The sequence below is a fragment of the Ostrea edulis genome, chromosome 5 (assembly GCF_947568905.1).
Source record: "Ostrea edulis chromosome 5, xbOstEdul1.1, whole genome shotgun sequence".
Lineage (NCBI taxonomy): Eukaryota > Metazoa > Mollusca > Bivalvia > Ostreida > Ostreidae > Ostrea > Ostrea edulis.
In genome coordinates this window covers 17,460,094-17,481,426 of record NC_079168.1, presented here as the reverse complement: position 1 = coordinate 17,481,426, position 21,333 = coordinate 17,460,094, and the positions used below count along the sequence as shown (strand labels likewise).

The 21,333-nt window shown below is 33.2% G+C and overlaps 3 protein-coding genes across 7 annotated transcripts in view; 2 read left to right on the top strand and 1 right to left on the bottom strand.

Moving 5' to 3' along the window:
* Positions 1–543: 543 nt before the first annotated feature.
* Positions 544–12,271, bottom strand: LOC125650649 (uncharacterized). Of its 3 annotated transcripts, XM_048879106.2 has the most exons (8): positions 12,149–12,189; positions 10,398–10,486; positions 7,385–7,457; positions 7,195–7,231; positions 5,169–5,747; positions 3,326–3,492; positions 2,797–2,893; positions 544–2,526 (listed from the first exon to the last, which is right to left on the bottom strand). In XM_048879106.2, exons 5-8 carry the CDS (start codon positions 5,683–5,685, stop codon positions 2,306–2,308), a joined length of 1,002 nt encoding a protein of 333 aa, XP_048735063.2. In that variant the 5' UTR covers positions 5,686–5,747; positions 7,195–7,231; positions 7,385–7,457; positions 10,398–10,486; positions 12,149–12,189; the 3' UTR covers positions 544–2,305. The 3 variants fall into 3 exon arrangements, with proteins under 3 accessions (XP_048735063.2, XP_048735062.2, XP_048735064.2); XM_048879105.2 differs by lacking the exon at positions 10,398–10,486 and having other exon boundaries at positions 12,149–12,271; XM_048879107.2 differs by lacking the exons at positions 7,195–7,231; positions 7,385–7,457; positions 10,398–10,486; positions 12,149–12,189 and adding an exon at positions 5,872–5,993.
* A 32-nt stretch (positions 12,272–12,303) lies between these two features.
* Positions 12,304–20,681, top strand: LOC130055165 (uncharacterized). The gene is made up of 3 exons (XM_056166830.1): positions 12,304–12,723; positions 12,946–14,420; positions 18,683–20,681. Exons 2-3 carry the CDS (start codon positions 13,044–13,046, stop codon positions 18,794–18,796), a joined length of 1,491 nt encoding a protein of 496 aa, XP_056022805.1. The 5' UTR covers positions 12,304–12,723; positions 12,946–13,043; the 3' UTR covers positions 18,797–20,681.
* Positions 18,706–21,333, top strand: part of LOC125650660 (uncharacterized) — a 35,951-nt gene continuing 33,323 nt past the window's right edge. Inside the window, exon 1 of one of the 3 annotated variants that reach the window (XM_056166827.1) lies at positions 18,706–18,835. The gene's annotated coding sequence lies outside the window, so the exon portion shown is untranslated. Of the gene's footprint in view, positions 18,840–21,333 lie in introns of all 3 variants that reach the window. The other 2 variants (XM_048879120.2, XM_056166828.1) reach the window with 2 other exon arrangements.

Below are 21,333 nucleotides of genomic sequence, written 5' to 3'. Positions count from 1 at the left end.
CATGGTTTAATCTTCAGTTTTTATAAACCTTCCCAAAATAAATTGTAATTTTAAATGCACTGAAAAAAAATCTCTCTTGATTGCATTAATTGCCACAATTTATTACATAATACCATTACCAAGTGAGCCAAAATATTTTTTTCTGTTTTTCATCTCTCCTGCAATAATATCACTTCCAAATTTTTAACACGAACTCAGTGACATCATTTTTGAGGAAGTACGCCTTTGATTAATTAATGAATAGGGACAAGCTATATCAACCAGAGAGTATATAGTCACTCCTTCAACATTCAGTTCACCATTCAATACAAACCAGCATTGTAATACTTTTGAGGTGTATTTTTGGTAAACACATTGGAGCACTCTGAACACATCATCCTGGGAAACATATAATTTGGATGTGACTATAACCCACTGATTATAACTTCTTAAAGGCACCCGTTTCTTTCCTAATCCTCAGATGTTAATTTTTGTATTGTCATCTATATTTATCATGTTACTAATACAATTAATTCTTGCAGACATTGAGATAATACATGCATATTATGTGTTACCTGTTTTATTTTGTGTGTACATGATTTACAAGGTGAGGTAGGCCAATAAAAAAAATAAATATTTGTAACATTCAGATTCCGTGAACAAACTACATATAACAGTACTAAAAATATCATTACAACACAAACTGTGCATCTGGTACAATCATTTGTACATAATTGTCAAAAACATGTTGTCTGTTCATCCCATGAAATATTGACATCATAATTTTTCATTTCATTAATGTACAGTCAAGAGATTTATATGGAAAAAAGCAGATTACAAAGACCATAATTTCTAGTAAATCATTGAGACATTTGAATGTTTGTGGGTTATAGGGATTATTCCTCACTTATAATCTTAAAGCTTACCTTTGAACTTCAGCATTATATGGGAGACTGTTTTATTATACATGTATATTGCTTAATATTTGTTGATATCCATAAACAATATCTTGGTATGTAAAAAAAAATAAAAATGAATTCATGATTATCACTAGTAATTATTTACATTGTCTGACATCCATAAGTCAATCTTCATTGACATCAAGGATCTAGTGTTTTGTTATCAAAATTCATGAAATAAAAAATGTTAGATCAATCTGAATTTAATCCATGTTATTTTTCTTACATCAACAAACAGAATACCCTATGCCTCCGATTAATGTTTTTATTTTTTACCAAATGCTCCCCTTCAAGTATGTTAAATGGAACCTTCTTAAAATTTTCTGTCTAAAGTTTTTTGTTCATCCATATATTGATTTACATAATCATTCATGTATTAAAAAAAAAGAGTTGATAAGCAATTCAGAAGACTTAATGAATATGATGTGATATTTAGAAAATTAGATAGATATCTTGCATTGTATTTATAATCATGCAACATGGAGAAAGTTAATTATTTTTTTATCAACAAGTGTAACATATTTCAAAGATGCAATGCTATTGCCAGAGAACTCAATTCCTCAAATCAGTAAAAATAACACCACAATCAAGATCTCCACTTTCAAAATATCTTTTGGCAGAAGGTATACAATGTAACATAATTTAATTTTACATTACATATTTGCCATTTTTGAATTTGGCAGAATGTAGGGAGATGATCATAATTTTCATCATCCCTCCTGAAATGTCTTCTAATATACAAAATCTGATTTTTTTAAAATCAAGAATTTGATCTTTTGTTGGTTTTGTGTGATTTTCTTTTAATTTATCAATTTAAATTGTGTATGTTAAAACTTAATTGTAATTAAATTCAGGAGAATTTCTTATATCAAAAACTCCTTTTCTCTTTAGTGTAAAAACAATTATAAAACAAATATATCTAGTACATGTATTGGTATCAATAAAAAAAAGCAATAGTAATACAGAAAAAAACACATATAAAAAAAGTGCTTGCAGTCAAAACAGTTAACCATAAAAATGTTTCTCTTGCAATGATATTTTCCATGCACAATATAATTAAGGAATAAGTAAAATATTACACCTACCATATGAAACAGTGGCATTAAAACTTAAAATGAGATTACGTTTCCTCTCAAAGGGTATATAAGGATATAAATATTAAATATAAAATATAATACTGAATACATGATGATTTGGTATCCCAACATATTGGCACTATCACAATGTCCGAACAAACATCATCACTGCTATTGCAAGTTTATACAGAATCATGTTGTGTGTTATTATGTTGCAGTATAGTCATTGATTGTGCTCAAATAAATAAATATGGCATATTTTCATGAGTATAATTAAATCTTCCACATGATTCATTCCACCAAATAAAAGTCACTGACACGTTTGGCAAGAATGATGCAACTCATTTGTGGTGAAATGAGATGTCGATGCAGCAAGCGCACTGTGGCCCCCACACTTTGACCCCAGGACTGCAGCACATACTCAGCCGGATTCTCCACCTTCCATCGCCGCCACTGCTGAATAGTTTCCAGGGGAATCCCCACCCTTTCTCCCAGCATCCTCCAGTCAGCACCTAAAGCACAATATAAGGGATATAACTCTTATATGTAAAACTGCACACAGTACAAGAAGAATTTAAGGGAGGTCATTCTAAATTTGCACTAGCAATTCATAGACATTCATATGGTTTGACTAAGAAATCCTATTTTTCTACAAAGAGGAGTGAATTTAAAATTGATCATTGGACCTATGAACCAAATAAAACTGATCTAATCCGGAATTATTTTCATCCATTTACCAAGGAATGGCTACTGTAAGAAATGAGTGACAAAGTTATCCTTACCATTTCCTTTATACATACTGAGGTTCTGTATGATGTATTTCTTGAGATCAGGATTCATGGTTTTGACATGTGTATCACCAGGAAGTTTCTTCAGAGGCTGCAAATATCATAAAGATTACTGTCATGTCTGTTCAAACCCACTGACTGGCGTATTGTCAAGATGGACTAATTAGCCATGTGTGTGTCTATTTACACCTGACATTAATTGTCAAGTGTTTTCAGGATCAGGATTATTACCTTGTAACTGAAGCTCAATTTCTGATATGTGTATCTGTCTACATTAAACTGATTTACTGAAATATTTCATAATATGAATCGATATTACTTCAAAATATTAAGGATGCATCGATCAATACATATATCCATGATGCCTTTCTTCTACAAGTATTGAAAAATAATCTTCACTTCCACAACAAATACCATAAAATTTTCTACAACTACATATACACATACAAGCTTTCCCCTTATCACATTTATTTTGGGAAAATATAATAAAGTGAAGAAAAACAGTTTGGAATGAAAAACTCACTGGTGACAGGCTAACAGGTTGAAATTCCTTGACTAGAGACGGTTTGGGTGTGTCTAATGAAGGTATTGTGGTAGACACTGGGTGATCTGCTTCATTGGGGGGGATTGTGGTTATGTCATAAGTTTCATCCTCTTGTTGCTCCAAACATGAAAACAAACGATTTCCTTCTGTAATGTAATGATGTCACAAACAGAATTATGGATCTTTTGAAATGTGTTTTTCCAATCATCATTTTATTATACTTATTTAAATCCAGTTCTTGATACTAATTTTTTTCAGACTATTCTATACACTTTGCATGCAAGATCTATTGTGTCTGACTAGTAAAATTTTCTAATATATTCCCATATCCCAAACAAATCAGTATCTGAGAAGTACAAGAGTGTTTTATTAATTATATGATTGAATAATTTAAAACATCAAAACTGGCTACTACATATGTAGAACCTACAAATTGATACCTGCTCAACCATCTTTGTTTACAGCAAGAGTGCAAGACCTGGTTAAAAATTATTAGAGATACAAATCTTATTGAATAATTTAATATATTAAAACCAGCTACTACAGCTATAAAATGATACCTCATCAGCCATCTTTGTTTTACAGCTAGAGTGCAAGGCACAATCAAAAGTTATAGGAGATGTGAATTAAAATTTTCATTGGATGACCAAAATAACCAACCATATCAATTTGGGAGTTCCCAATTTACGTTTTGTCCATTGTTGAAATAGTTAAATGTTATATTCACCTTGAATATGTGAAGGTAAATATAAATGTTCTTTTTTCTGGTTTGTTGGATCTAAGCCAATCAGAAAGCTCAGAATTGTTCAATCATATAATCAATACGCAATCTTTCTTGAGTTTTTTAACTCTCAATCTAAATTAATTCCTACACAGCACTGTACATAAAATACCCATCACCAATTTGAAGGATAGGAAAATCACAAGGGCAATTAAGGCTTACCTGTTTCAAGAAATAATTTTTGAAAATTTATGAATTAATTAATTCACAGAATCTAGACAGGAAGTAAAGTTATACATGAGAAACTGTGGGAGGAAAATGAAATTTAGATTGAGGAGCTCAGTCGTGTATTTAGATTTTAGATATAATTATTGCACTGGATATTTTGAGGATTAATTAGTGAAGTAATTTTAAATTCAAAAGGATAGTATTACAGAACAATTTATAGATGAGGGTAAAACGTGAGCTGATATCACGTCATATATACCATTATACCAATCACTGATCATAAGACCTAACAATATGCAAGTTTTGAGTTGAAAACTCTTCTGAGTTGGAGGTGTTTTAATTAGTAATTCGTGCATGCAGACATCTTTTTAAGTAAATGATGTCTAAGTGGGACAGAGTATATTCACAGGTCTAAAATCAGTTTGGTCATCAAAGTGATGAAAATATGACAAGATCAATGAAGAAAGTTATTGAAGATGATCAGAACAAATACTTTACTTAAAAAAGAATATTAAAAACAATTTCTTATAAATTTTGAAGTACCGTAATACCCTAGTAACAGTCCATACAAGCAAAGAAATAACATAAGACAATAAGCAATACTGATCATTTGGATTGTGAACCAATCAAATTTAAGTTTGAGTCAAACTGCATATCAGAAACTTATTTTCCACATAAATACATGTAGATATGGGAATTTGTAGCATCCAGCATGTGCAAAATCATTTTCTTTTTCTTTTTTTCTTGTACCTTACTCATAGAATGAAAGTTTGATCTCTAGATGAAAATAACTTGGATGCATCTCAAAACTTGCATATTGAAGCTATGATCTTCTAAACTACTAGAACATGATTGGTTAATTCTAAGACTTACTTAGTTCATATAGCAAAAATCTAGCCTTTGTTTTAGCATCTACAAGCGTCTCACAAAACTCTATATCCTCTAAGCCATTTTCTAGACTCAGTCGTAATTGTACCATCTTGGCAAGTTCCATATTTAAGTGAGTGATTCTTGTTTCTAGTTCCTCAACTCTTAATTCCACAGGTCCTTTCTTTTTACGCTTGTCCCCATTTGTAATTAAGTCTAACATTTTATTCAGATTCTCCACAGACACATTTAATGGCAACTTCAATTTTTCCTCAGTGGACAGTTCATATCCTTTGCTTTTTCCATACTCCATGATCTTTTTGGAGAGGTATTCCACTTTGTCTCTTAGTTGACTGTTTTCCTCCTTGTATCTTTGAATTGTTTTCTGTAATTCTTCATTTTCATTGGTTAATTCTTCCAACTTTTCCTTATTGATGAGCTGTTCCTTTAAAGATGCCGATATTTTAGCAGAATTTGATCGGGTTTCCTTCTTCATGCTCGATTTCTTTTGTTTACTTGCCATGAATTTGGTGATTAACTTATCTGCACTAACATGCACAATACTACTTCCAAAAAGCTTTATGTCTGAAACAGAATTTTTCAAATGCATTCAAAACAACTATAATAGTCACAAACACTAACATTTGTAGAAAGTAAAAGCTACATAGACATGCATATATATTCAATTTATCATTTCTCTAATCCATACCTTTGTAGTCATTATAAGCTAGAGCCAGAATCAGGATTGCCAATCAATATAGCTTCTTTTTTTTTTTACAGTATTTTGTTAGATAAATAAAAAGTTTCACTGTGTAACCATGCATGGTGACTCTTTATTGATAACCAACCGTATGAATTGAAATGCATATATCTAAAATATTGGAAACACCTGACAATCAAACGGAAATATTTGTATACTCAGGGACATTTAAATATCTAGTTTTTCTTTTGCTTCTCTATTCAGTCGTTAAAGTATTTGGATAACTGTTTGAAGTAGATTATTTTGATATTTCCATGCAAATATAGTTATAACTGTCTGTACACAGAGCCCCTGTGAAATGATAGACATAAAAAACACTAGTGAGATCTCTCAATCAAAGTTTATGTCCGATTTTATTTTACAATGACCAAAACCACATTAATTACAAGGTACACAACAGAATCCTGTCTCAGACTGATTGCGTGGATATTGCGAAGCAGCGAGTTTTACACTACACTTCCCTGTGTTCAACAATTACCTGAGAAATTTTTAGAAAATGTTAATTGATTTTTTTAAAGTACATATATTTACATACATCCGTAAATTCTAAAAGGTTTAATATATCATGTATTGATCACTTTAAGTTTGATGCATGGTGAAAATGGCTTATACATATAATGCTTCATTATGAGTCTTTTAAATCCAAGTACACACTTAAATTTCATTTTTTCATTGAGCTCTATCAATGGACCTATATATAACCTAATTTACATATACATGTATATATGTTAAGTTCCTAAAAAACAGGAAAATTCATGTGAAATTTCTGAGATTAGAAATATGAGTGTATCTTACGAACTTTAAGTTCTTGTGTAACAAAACCGAAATAAAATTTATTTTTTTCCCTAGTATGATGACGTACGTACCTCAGAAAAACAATATGAATTGTGTTCGTAAATTTCCTCCCTATTTGCAGAAATGGTAAACAAGAGGCCCATGGGCCTAGAATTGCTCTTCTGATACATTGTAGAACAGGCAAAAATTCTCACTAACCAAGATTCATCAATTAACAAGATTTAAAAAACTTTTACATGATAGTGTATGAAGGGGATATCATACAGTACACTATTAGATTAGAAGAGCTAAAAAGGAAGTGCATACTTTTAAAAAAAATCTTTTTAATAATATCTTCATTAGAATAAGTACAGATCACATTTTAAAAAGGAGTAACTATTAGAAAACTATGTCCTATTACCATATATAGCATATCTAGAAAAATTTTCGAAAGGGGAGAGGGTTGCACTCAAAATCATTAGGAATACATGTACTTACATCTTAGTGTTTCCTATCTTTGATCTTCAGCAGTTACCTATTTTGTACAATAAAACACAATCAAAGATCAACCACTCAAAAAATTTAAATGAATGCAAATAGAGTTAAGGTTTTAAATGTATAATGTTATCTTGGATCTGCGGATCATGACACATTAAAACTTGAAGAATAAAAAATAAATATTAATTACCTCCTAGTAGATGCATAAAGAGTTGTTGACATCCCTGCATTAAATAATCAACTGCAGCTATGGAACTTGTGACCTGAAATATATATTGGTATGCCATCTTAAAGACTGGCTGATAAACGCTTGGAAACAAAGACTCTACAACTGTAGTCAAGGTTAACTTATCTGACTAACACTTGATCAAGTTGATTGAGATGGAAGTTTATTTCAAGGAGATCATTTAAAGCCTGTCTGCAGGATCCACTTAAAATCCATTCAATAAACCTTTACCTTCTTTGAGAATTTAATAAAAATGGTAAATTGTCTTCAATATCTGTAACAATTTCAAAATGAACAAAACCTGACATAGTCAATAGCAATTTAAGAGGAAACAGGATAGAAAGCAAATAGAGTTTTTCTATCCTACTTCAGTTATGAAGTGAGAGTGAAAACAAATTTTACACAGATATAAATAAGTAATGGGACAGTATCGTACCATAAACTAAGTGATTTGAATGCCAGCTGCATCTGTATAATTAATAATATCAGTATGTACAATGAAAGGAGAATAACACATGTTTTTTTTTTTTGGGTTTTTTTGGATGACCTTAACAACAGAGCTCCCATTTCATAGCAAGCATTGTCACATCAAAAAACCTTCACTGCCTAAGCCCCATAGCACCAAGCATATCAAAGTCTAAATTTGTGGTACTTCACCTACCATTTGGGATGTCTCAATATGAGTGAAAAATTCTCAAAGAGATGTTACACTATACACAACCTCAGTTCTTTAAGGATGATTAACACATTGTCATGATGAAAGATATCCTTTTGAACCAATACATATCTCTTAATTTTCAATGCCTATATAGCCAGTTAGCTCATTGAATTAATATGTAACAACTGTTTTATAGATCATAAGTTTGAATCTTGCCAAGGTTTTGACTTTTATTCTGATTACGCTGTACTTAAACTGAATTTTTCACTATTAAATTAACTAAAACCTTAAAGTTTCTAATTTCTGAATATTGTTCCATATATCCTCCACTTTCTATTTATAACAATTTTCTCTGGTGTAATTATACAGTATTGCACATCCTTGACTGAGTGAATCATATTCTTATAATCACACTAACATCAATTATGATATTATAAGCAATTAAATCACATTATAATATGCTCAAATTCTTATGTTAAATGTTCTACCATTGATATTTTCACACAAGAGATTCCCCATTACTGAAAATGCATGGTAAGAAGGAATTATTAAATGTCTTCATTTACTTAATCCAAAAACTGCACATGGACTGCTAAACCCTTGACTTCTACATTACAATACTTGAAGTTATTGCAAATGATTGTCTAAACTGCATGAGCGGTTTAACAATTAATGAGCATATCCCCCATCTAAATATGCATTTACAATGCATGCCAAGCTAGCTCATTTGTTTGATGGGCTGGTATATACAAGTACTGAATATCACAATTTTAAAATTGAAAACTGCCAGTTTGAAGGTTTAATTAATTGTTGATGGGAAATTGTTTCTGACTGGTGGAAAGTGCCACTTCAAATATTTCATTGTTCAGACTGGAAGTCTAACATGCAAAAATAGGATTTTAAAATTGTAAGATACATATGTAATGATGAAATTTCTTATTCTTTTATATGCAAGTACATTATGTGCATGTGACAGGAAGGAAAAGAAATCATGGCTGGACCAGGAATTGAACCTGTAAGGACCCCTACATAACTCATCAGGGACTCTAACCACTGAGATATAGAAGCTGACATCCACAGTCCATATCAAAGCCCAAACCACTACATTCATCACTCTTTACATTGTCTTCATCTTTGAAGGCATACAACCCAATTTTTTTTGCCCCTGGCAGGACTTTCATCTGTAAGTCCAGGAAGGGTGTCGTGGTCATCTGCACCAAATATGAAAGGAGAAGAATTATGGCTGGACCAGGTTATTAAACCCAGGACCCCTGCATTACAGGGCGTAATCATGTTATTATACCCAGGACCCCTGCATTACAGGTGTTTTACACTGAGCTATCAAGGCCATTATCCTTCGTCCATATAGCTTAAACCACTACATGCATAATATTGCAATAACAGAGCAACTTTGATTTGAACACCCCCACTCCCATCCCCCAGTCTCGCAAGGATACAGGTTAGAATAGGTCCTCAGTACCTCTCACTTGTCATAAGAGGCAACTAAATGGGGCAGTACTTTGGATGAAACTGCAAAAACTGAGGCCCCATGTCACAGCAGGTGTGGCACAATAAAGACACCCCACCCCCCTCAAAGACCGTAAGCGCCGAGCATAGGACTAACTTTTGCAGCCCCTCACTGGCAATGGTGACATCTCCATATGAGTGAAAATTTTTCGAGCAGGATGTTAAACAATATACAGTCAATCAATCACCCCCCCCCTCCCAGAAATATTTAGAAACCACAAGTACATGAATCTGCCAAATGTGAAAGTTTTAGATTGTATTCAATGCCAAAGCTTTGTAATAGGAAGGTATGAAGAAAATGCAACAGACCACAATAGGATTTGAACACAGGCTCACTGAATCTCTGTAGTCATATATGAACTGATATCAATTAAGCTATTCCAAATTTTTAACTCCTTAAAATCCAAAGCCTCACAACCCAAGACATATCATCACTTGTACATCTGTTCTAGCTTGGTGTTGTGCGGTCTAAAAATCAGTAGTCATGCAGAGGTATAATCTCAGCGAGATTCGTCGAGGCTGGATATTTGGACTGATGCATCTTTCAAATCTCAGACCAGTGTCACACTAAGTGATTCAGGAAATTTTGCCTGAACTTAATTCGGCTGCTTGTTGCTATTAAAATGGGTTAAACTGAATTTCTTGTCCGCTTCAACTTTTCGCCATAGACATCCTATTAATTCCCTATCACAATGAAACATGCATTTCTTACCTTTATGAATTGTAAATCCCACAGTAAATAAAGTTGCTATTTTTTAAAGCCGTTGCAAATGGCCACCATTTCATATTTACCTTCTCAACACAGAAGAGTTCCGAAGAGGCGTCAGTCCAAATATCCAGCCTTAACAAATCTTGCTGAGATTAGCAAAGGTACTGCTATTCTGAAGGAATTTTAAGGGCAAAAATACAGTGGACCAGGGATTTGAACCCAGGGAGAAATTGAAAGAGATATCGAGCCATCATATAATCAAAGTAAAGATTGCGAGATTTACAGGTCTCTGCAAAAATCTAATCAAATTGTTGCCTTGAACTTAAAGTCATGCATCAAGATGTCAATCTTGTAAAATTCCAATTCCATTGTAATGACCATCTTGTAATAGAGTGATCTTTGGTTTATGAATAAATTTTTCTATAGATATATGCTTCAATGTATTTTACTTTAGAAAAACCTAGATCCACTCCTTTATTTCTCTAGCCCTTACATGTACATGTACATATATAGGTGAACACATTTACTATAGTCATTACCTTAAGGCATATGTCAAAGGTCTTGTAGTGTTCTTGAACTTCATTGGTTGTGTTTTGTGAAGTTGCTTTTTGGTTGGTTTTAATTGTTTTGGTCATTGGGGTTTACCTCCTAAATTGGGCATTCTTTGTCTAGTTTTGAGAGAGAACAGACTTCATATTGACTACAAATTGAAAACATTGACTACGACCTTCTACAAAGACTTTTCCTTCTTTTCTGGTAAGTAATTCATTACTAATTATCCTTATTGGTAAATGTCAATTAATATGTCCAGTCTATATATATTTGCAAATTTAATGAGATTCCTTTTGCACAAATATGAACTGAGAGAAAGGCTAGGTCTAGAAAGAATGATAGTTTTGTTTAAAGCTCTTTTTGATTTCATAAATCAATTGCTTATAATTAGAGTAAATTGGTGAATCTATCAAGTTACCCTGTATTTTATAATTAGAATATTTGATTAACTTGTTCAGAGTGAGCAACTGAATTTAACTTTAATAAATAGTATTTTTAGACTTGGCCTATGTATGTAAATTGCAGAGTCCATGTACATATTCACATAGATAGATATATACCCTGTACATGTATGTGGAAGCCTCAAGATTCCCATAAAATGGTAAATATATGATTTAAGTTTTAATGATAATGTATTTTTATGACTATTTATGGGAGAAATCTGTTCATTACCAGTATATGTAACTTTAAGAGTTGTCTCCCTTGATTGTGATTTAGAGATAAGTAATACATTTATCTTGATGGAAATTACATTCATAAATCATATTTAAGTAATATTGTCGATTATTAATTAATGCACTCTGTGATATTATATTATTGTTATTTTACATGTATTGCAGGGCTGTAAAAATATGTACATGTGAGATATCCTTCACTGTGATATTAAATTCCCTGAACCCATACAGGAGTTGTTTATTATCAACCTAAAAACCTGTTACAATCTCAGTTGAATCATTCAAAGCAGCTGTTTCAGCTTCATAATCAATACTAATCCACATGCCTTACATTGTAAATGGTTTTAACCCTCAAATCATGTTGTTTTTATCTACCAATCTTTTAATACCACATGGCTTTGATACAATCTGTGCAAACTGGTATTTATAGTAAAAAAGGATACTATATATACAACTTTGCTCAGATTGTTTCAAAACCTTGTGTGGCCTCACGCCTATAGCTACATGTATAATCTTCAACAAGTAGTAGGCGATCAATCATCTCATTTAAAATATCAATACCTTTTTTTCATATTTCATAAAATATCACGAAAATAAAATGCCCATACCTTTAAAAGATTCGGCAGCAAGATTCGTTTGCTATCCCATCGGTTTCTCTTATATATCTGGGTGGAAATGCGAACGACACCAATAGCACATGTACAGCACTTGTTGATAAGGAAGCTGCGCATGCGCCTTACATTTTTATCGAAACATCCGAAACGTCATTTCCGTAAACACTTTAAGCGGAAGACAACTGTCAAAAGCAGAAAACCAGTTATGATCGATATCGTGATTTTACTTAGACTGGGTACATAAATGAGCAAGGAAAGCAATCTATGAATTGTAGAAATCAAGCTTTTGCTTATGGTTGAAGCCATCACGATTCAACATACAATCTTAGAATATTAGGCAGATCTCATTTCACATTTGACAGTTCAGTACATGTGTATACAGCATGTAGCCTGTAGGACATTTGTGGATTCACTGCGTCTTAATCATGCTAATGTGAATCAACCGACGCTGAACTGAACTGGACTGAACTATATTTTCAGTGATGCACTCGTATTTTTGTCTTTGTAGGACATGACTTTGGTCTAATGTCTCATAATTTAGTTGGATGTGTTGGCTACTGAGTTTACAGGTTTGTGAAAACAAATCATCCACTGCAATTTGTTGTGACATAAATATCTTCTTTTGGGATCATTTCTCAGGAAAATGGCATGATCAATAAACTTTTTCACACCAGGATTATGTACATAGTAAACTATACATCACATGTGAAGCTATCTAACTTTAGTATTATTGATTTTACTAATCGTATATACTGTTATAGATAAAAATGCATTCACTTGTGTATACTTAGATTTCATGGAAAGCAAGCATCAATGAAGTGTTTTCTCGATCCAGTATTGATGTTTTAACTGTCACTCTATACATGGGAACAAATTATTCCTTGGCATAATGCAGAATGACTCATCTCGGGCTCCTTTAGCATCCTTTGATACAGTTGACCTTGGAGAAGAAGAACGGTCCTTCAGAGATGTTTTAGAGACTGCTAGAACTTCAAAAACAAATAATCAGCATGAAATTGATCAATCCATCAAAAACCCACTGGATGAAAATGTGTTTGATGAATGTGATTCAAAGCTTCGGAAGAAAATTGGAAAGTTTTTAAGTGTCAAAACGTACAAGAAAATATCAGAAACAAAGGAAGAAGAGAAGAATCATGAAGGTGAGAAAGATATTGTTTCAAAATCATATGATGTCACAAAATGTAACAGTTCCGATTCAAGTTCTGAAAGTTCGGATTCTGATAGTGGATATTTGCGTTCTGGGTATGTGAAAGTAGAAAGCAGACAATCAGGTGATTCAAATTCTGGAATTCACGTTGAAACTTCTTACTTCAAGCATATATCTGATTCTATCCACTCTAATGATAGTTCTTGTGAACCGACTCCAACATCTTCCCCCATATTACCAAGAGTGTCTATCTCAACACTGTTAGGTGAACTACAAAATGAAAAAATCCAGTCCAAGAGGAAAGCATTAGAGAAAAAAATTCAAAGGTTGCAGGTAACAAATACACCTGTGGAAAGGCCCCGTAGTACTACTCCAATAAATATTCACACTCTTGATGAATATGTGAAGGAATTTGATTCTCCAGAGAAAAAATCAAGTTCAGAAAGTGCTGAAAAATTACAGATAAAACTTCCTGGTGAGGAATTCATTCATAAGCATAAAAGTCCCAGGAGATTGAAATCTAGTCAGGAGATTTTAAGTGTGTTTAACTTTAATGAGGATCATTTATTTTCAAGAACAAAGTCTGCTGTTGTTGTGCATGATGATGGGGTAAGTCCTACTCCTTCACCCAGGAGGGTGCTTCTTCCTCCTTCCCAGACCCCTACATCAAGTCCTGTACTGACAAGAGGCAATGTTCAAATAAGTACAAACTTTTCTCCCACCGTGAACATTACTAGTGAAAATAATTCTTCGGAGGCATTGGACTGGGTGGCATTTGATCAAAGCAAATCATCAGAACTAAATGACAGTTGGTTTAACCAAGGCTTAATTAATACTCAGCTAGTTGGAGATCAAGCTGCAATTTCTAACTCTGCTTCATTTAGTGCTTTATTTGGAGAGAAACGTTATAATGAAGAAGAGGATGTGTTAACTGTGAATATTGAAGAAGTTGATGGAAGGAAAGTGGTGGATATCAAGTGTCAGCAGCAGACAAATGAGCACAAAGACAGAGACCACATTGATGATAATTGCCAAAGTACCACTGAACCAAAGATAGCTCGAGAGACCACTGGTCTGCCAGATGCAAACTCTAAACAGGTACAATGCTTTTGCATAATACACTGTACCAAAAAATGACTGTCAAGAAGATAAGGTATACTGGTCATCCAGATTTAGTGTTACTTTTGCTTGAGCAAGACGATTTAATTTTTTGGCTGCTTGTCTCTATTAGGATCGAGTCAACCACAACATAAATTTGAAATTGACACATTCACAACAGTATCTCTAAATCCATACAGATAGTAGTAAATAGTCTCTGTACACTTCTAAACTTGTATTTTATGTACATGTAGTATGGTTCACACTTCACAATTTAATGTGTCAAAGGCCATTCCCTATAATATTATAGCTTTGAGTATTGTTTTGAAAATGATGTAAGTATCACAAAATCTAGAGCTTGAAACTTTATGCCATATATAACTTGAGTGATGCATGCATATGATACCATTCTAAAGTGTTTCGCAGATTATTTGCTTTGTCTAGAGTTGGTTTTTCAGTTTTCTCTGTCACAAAGATAGTTAATGGCAAGTTTCAAAACAAAATCCATAGCAGTGTTATGTCAGTCACTTTGGCAGATCCAGAATTTCCGAAAAGGGCATTCCACATGTGAAAGTCAAGTATTAGCCAAAATTCTCAGCCATTTTGGGTGCCAAATCTGGACTTTATATCTACATATGCCAGTAATGCCTCATAAATTTGTGGTGAAAAAAGGAGGGGATGGGCTGCACATGCCCCCTCCCCCTAAATCCACCACTGTTAATCAAAAGCATTGTAGATATATTATTATTATTATTTATTATTTACAGTATTTATATAGTGCATTATAATAAAAAAAATTACTCTAAGCGCTTTACATTAAAACAACAATAAACTAGTAACTTTCCAGCTGGTTTTTTTATATTCATGTTGAAAATATATATAACCCACCCACCCCCCAAAAAAGCTTTTAGTGCATGATAAATTCTCAAATGACAACTATCAAATCTCTAGACATTTTCTTATCCATGGGTTAGTTAAATGCAACAAACTCAATTCTATATATCAGAAACATAATGTCATGTAGTAGACTTTACATGGGTCAAGTAAATGTCATGGAATGATGATTTTCAGAATTTGATACGGATTGTCCACACCTGAGTAATGGTACTTTAAATGCAGGTACCGCCTAGGACAAGATGCTTGATCAACTGTTGTTACTTTAACCTCTCATGATACATTATGACCTTTTGTATGTTTGGACAGCATTATGTTCACTGACACAGCAAAATGTATACTGGTATTAACTTAAGCTCAAGCAAAATCCTGGGTTTATTCAAATTAGGTAATATGGTAATTCGTATATTAAATTTTCAGCCCCCCCCCCCTCCTAATTAAAGAGCAGTGGAAGGGGCATTTTGTTTTTGGTCTGTCTTCAACCATTTCAACTTTGGCTAAATAAGAGACAGAGGCATCATATTAACACCATCATAAATGTATTTTGGGTCACAGGGTCAAAATGCATTACCTTTGTTAACTAAGTAGATATTTGGTTTGTCAGTAAATAACTTGAGAAGTGTATGGACTTTAGATATTGTTCCATTCTGACTAATTTAGCCAGTATCTCACTATTTCACTTAATTAAAATAGATATGTAACATTGCGAACTTTTTAGCTGAGTTGTGTAGCAAATCTCGGCTTTTAAATTTGCGAAGGATGGCAGCGCGTCCAGTCGGGTGGGTGGGTGGGCAGCGTCCACAATTAGCTTGTCCGGTCTCTAACTTTCATACTTTTTGGTGCATCTTTGTGAGACTTACATAACATGATCACATCCAAAAGAGGAAGGTTCCTATTTATTTTTAGGTCAAAGTCAGTTTGTCCGGTCTCTAATTTTCATACTACTAGGGACATCTTTGTGAAACTTGTATAACATGATCACATCCAAAAGAGAAAGATTCCTATTTATTTTGAGGTCCAAAGGTCAAGGTCACTTTGTCACTAAATGCCATAGATTTGAGCTTGTCCGGTCTCAAAACTTTTATACTACTTGGTGCGTCAGACTTGCATATTTTGATCACATCCAAAAGAGGAAGGTTCCTATTTATTTTGAGGTCAAAAGGTCAAGGTCTCTTTTTCACTATATATTGTAGACTTCAAATCCTGATGACATTCATGTTGCTTTTGAAATCTAAAGGTCAAGGTCATTATCACACTTAATACCTATTGCGACCATTCAAAGCTTCATACTTACAAACTATATTAAATACGTGCATGTTTTTACTTTGTGAATACAAGCGTGCATAATTTTCCAAACTGCAACTCGGCCATATGCATCTTTGATGCGTTTTAGCGATTTTTTCAATTACAAATACTTGTGAATTTCAAATATGGTTCATCAAAAATCTTTCATCATTCCAAAACAAACCTAATATTTTCAATCACTGTTTTATTTTCTAACAATACAAAGAAATAAAACTGACATGAGTTACGAATTTTTTCTGCAATGCTATAGCTACCTTCATCACCAGATAAAACAATAAAGAAAGCATTTTATTGTTTGAATATTTACATTTCCATTTTTTTTGCATTTGATATTGTTACCAATTGTAATGAATGTGGTGCAGTTGTGAACATTTTTATACACTTATATACTAAGATATATATTACATGTTTGTCAATTTTAATGGCTGGAAATTCTGACAGAAATGAAAGTTAAGAATGTAATTTATATAAAAACTAAATTTCATTTTTGAAAATACACGAGGGTATCAATTGAACTGTGATGTTTCATCACCCGCAGGCTTACTTTTCATGAAGCACTAATTCGTGCTTCATTAACACATTTCGTGAAGTATGCTGGCATGAACATGATGAAGCATGCAATTCATTACCCTCGTGTATTTTCAAAAATGATTTTTTTCTCAATTAAGTGTCCATAAACACAATATCATTAAGTTGCCAGTGACCACTCTGGGATTTGAACCAGCAGCCTTTCTGAGTTGGCAGTGTAACCCAAATGTATAGTGTATGTACTGCAAAAATTATAAAGGGGATTGAATTAATTCTTCAGACATGTAATATTCATGTAAAATGTGCATTTACTTTGGTCTTTGTTTATATAGATCTCTGATCCTTTAGCTTACTTTAGTTATTTATGAAAAATATCTGTACCAGATTTAATTTGCACCAGCTTCAGTTTCATGTACAGCATGCCAGCAATAGTATAAGGCATGGTTAAAGTTTACAAGTCTTGTTTTTTCTGATGCTAGCTGTTACAAGAAAATGGTGTGGCAGCTACATGTAACAAATCAAAAACAATTTCATGGGAAGAGCCTAATATAAGGTTATATTTGTAAGTCTATTTCCATATAAACTGTGAGTCTGCTATACCGCAGTCATTGATTTTTAACAAAAATGTCATCACCTGTCAGTGCAACATTCTCTAATTACAGTCTGTACTAGGGCTGTCACGGTTCCAAAAATTTTCGGGTCGGGTCGGTTCTAAATTTTTTACTTCGGGTTCGGGTATTTCGGTTCGGATCTATATAACTATTTCAAAAATCTAATATACAGTTAAAATCAAAAACCTTTATTGTATTTTGTTACAATAATTACTCTGGGACGTGGACTGATATTTAGTCTCGACATCCATGGTACTAGAAACAGCATTGTCACTTCTACTCGTTTCCATCCATGCTTTCAATGTTTTGTCATTGACGATGTTGCTCCTGTAGCGTATTTTCAGTGCGTCTAACATATCTTTAATATACTGTCATTATTTAAAGTTTTGTTCACAATGCCATCATTTAACAATTGATCAAAATACAGCCACCTTTGAGGATTTTGAAGACATAATGATTCTATTTTAAAAACCAAACCCGAACCGAAATACGGAAAAATGGAGTCAAACCCGACCCGAACAACATGGCCCACGGTTTTCGGCTATTTCGGGTACCCGTTGCAGCCCTAGTCTGTACTTTTAGGCAATTCAATGATATCATGATATACATGTGAATTTGGGTCCTTTGATAATCCTCTAAACTTCTCTACAAAAGGTTGTACATACATACAACATAATGAATGTATCTATGGCAACTGTACGTATAAGTGGGCAGATCAGATTAATTAAATTGGTACTTGTTATATAGGTGGCATCCTGTTTAATAAGAAAATGGTAAAGATGCTTTAATTGATAAATTAAATTTAAAAATATGAACTGATGGATGATTACCACAATCTAAGATTAGAGCAGGTAATGATATTTGATATACTGATAGTGTGCAGATGAAGGTATATAAATTTGTATTTTGTTATACTCCAAACAGGAGGGTCACAGTTTTGACTTGATCGAGGAGATAGAATTGGAAATGAAGAAAAGGCAACAGTCTGCTCCCCATCCTGTGGAAGGAACCAACTCTCCCAACATGCCCGCATCATAGCCCAAAGTTTCTGATAGTATCTAGTTTATTGTTGTTAAGGTAAGTACCGGTACTCTGGTTATATAAAATGGAGGTTTATACTATATCTGTATGGTGTGAATTAAATCTACCTGATCAGCTTATAATGGTACTAATACATGTACAGTACATTTATTACTGGATACGCACCTTTTCAAAGAGGGGCATTTTGCTTTGCACCCGTGTCGGCCGGTATGTCTGCCTGTCGGTATGTTGGTAAGACTACATGTCCGCTCAATATCTTGAAAACCATTCACTTCTGAGTAGAAGAAGACCTCTATTGATTTCCAGTTCAAAAGGATAAAGGTCAAGGATCAAACTGGACATAGGAAGATACTTTCCACTCGATATCTTGAAAACCCTTTGCTTGACCATGTTGACAGACATCAAACTTGATACACTGGTACATTGTAAGGAGTAGATGACCTCTATTGATTTTGAGGTCACATGGTCATATTTCAAGGATTAAACTGTACATAGTAATATATCGTCTCCTATTTTTAATAGAATCATTTGCTTAATTGACACCAAACTTTATACATCCTTAGGAGTAGATTTTAGGTCACATGCAATATGGTCAAATATCAGTCCACTCTGGACATAGGAAGATATTATTTGCTCAATATCTTGAATTCTTTTGGCACTGCTATCAATTAAATGATGCATGTGTATCTAACCCATTTCAAATTTGCACCACAACATTATTTATGCTACATGTGCAAGTTGTCGGATAATCTTTTTTGTTGCTAAAAAATATTTACCCTGGATATGACACATGTTTCTTAGCCAATCATGTTCAAGCATTTGATATGAAATTTCAATGAATAATATGTTATTCTTGATTTGTTAACTTGATAGTATATGTGTTGTGTCAAACATAGACCAAACTAATTAAGGTTATTATAGTAAGACTGATGGTGACAGTTTGAGTAATTTGGAGTTTGACAAAACATCAATGATGCCCAAATACCCTATAATGAACAAAAATTTATGTTTGTTACATACTGTTTATTGATTGGTATCATTAACAGCAATGCAGAGTGGTATAAATTTCATCTAGAAAAGACAGAACAAGCATTTGAGCTTCCCTGGAATACATGTAATATGTAAACTCAAGTTTGCTCAAGGACAATTAAAGTTTTACATAGGAATATTTACATGCCACTGTATATTCCCCATTCCAATTCTGTGCTTTATTCTACAGGAAAACTGAGAATATTCTTGTCCCCACTCTCCATCAGAAAAATCGGGACTTTAACAGTCTGCACTTCAGACAAAGCTAATCTGGTATTAAAAATCAAGGACTTTAACAGTCTGCACTGTAGACAAAGTTAATCTGGTATTGAGTAGGTTAAATCAGCTGTTCCAGTTCTGTCTTTTTCACAAACATTAAAGGTGAAGATAACGAACTGTAATCAATCTCATAACTCCTACAAACAATACAAAATAAAGAGTTAGGCAAACACGGACCCTTGGATATACCAGAGGTGGGATCAGGTGCCTATAGGAGGAGTAAGCATCTACTGTTGACATGTACAGAGTAAGCAGTATATTTCAAAGTATTAATGGTTAAGCATTTTATGGAGAAAAAATGTAATATAAACCCTAAATGATTTTATTTGGACATCTCTTGTGCAAATAACATGAAACGTTCATGTTAAGATGTTACTCATTTGTTACGTCCAGCATTGATTGTTTGCTTGTAAACACGTCATGTAAAGTCAACACTCTAAATGGTTAAAGTATACGTGTATGTATATTGTACAAACAGCATAATGTTATGTATGTACATTCATTTTTGTGTTGATGTAAATATGTTGTATTAATTGCTTTGTTTCAATAATCTCCAAAAGGAGAAAATCAAAAATGAATGAATGACTAGCTTCCAGAGCCAGGCAGGACCTAAAGGCCACAATAGAAATTTTAAGTTTTACAGAAAGACATAATTTAAGTTTAAAAAGTTTTCTCGAGTCAACTGCATGAGTAAATTTTGTCAAATTCACATTAATCAACTTTTGTCAAACCAATATCCCTGAGGGCCAATTGGAATTAAGGCCACAATAAGAATTTTTTGATATATGAATATATACCTGAGAATACATTCAAAATTCTTCTCAAGTATTCTCTAAGTACTTGGACTACAATTTGTCAAAATATGCCAACAAATTCTGAACTAATTAATTCACTGGATTAGGGGGGAGCCTATAAGCTGACACTAGGGGTGCAATTTTTACCTTGGAATACAGGAATATGTTTATATATAAAATCTCTTTAAGTTTTCTGATTCAGAAGAACATAAAGCATTGAAGCTTCCATATGTATAATACATTTAATTCAGTTCAATCAGCGCAACATAATGCCTCAGTGTTGGGATATTTTTTTTTGGATCATCCTATTTTAGATTGGGATAACTCATGGCATACAAGATGGACTCTTTTTATCAATCTCTCCAGCTCCACCACCTAGCTGCAGATCTGAAGCTCTGGGAAAACATCTCTTTGAATTTAGAGTAGCTATTT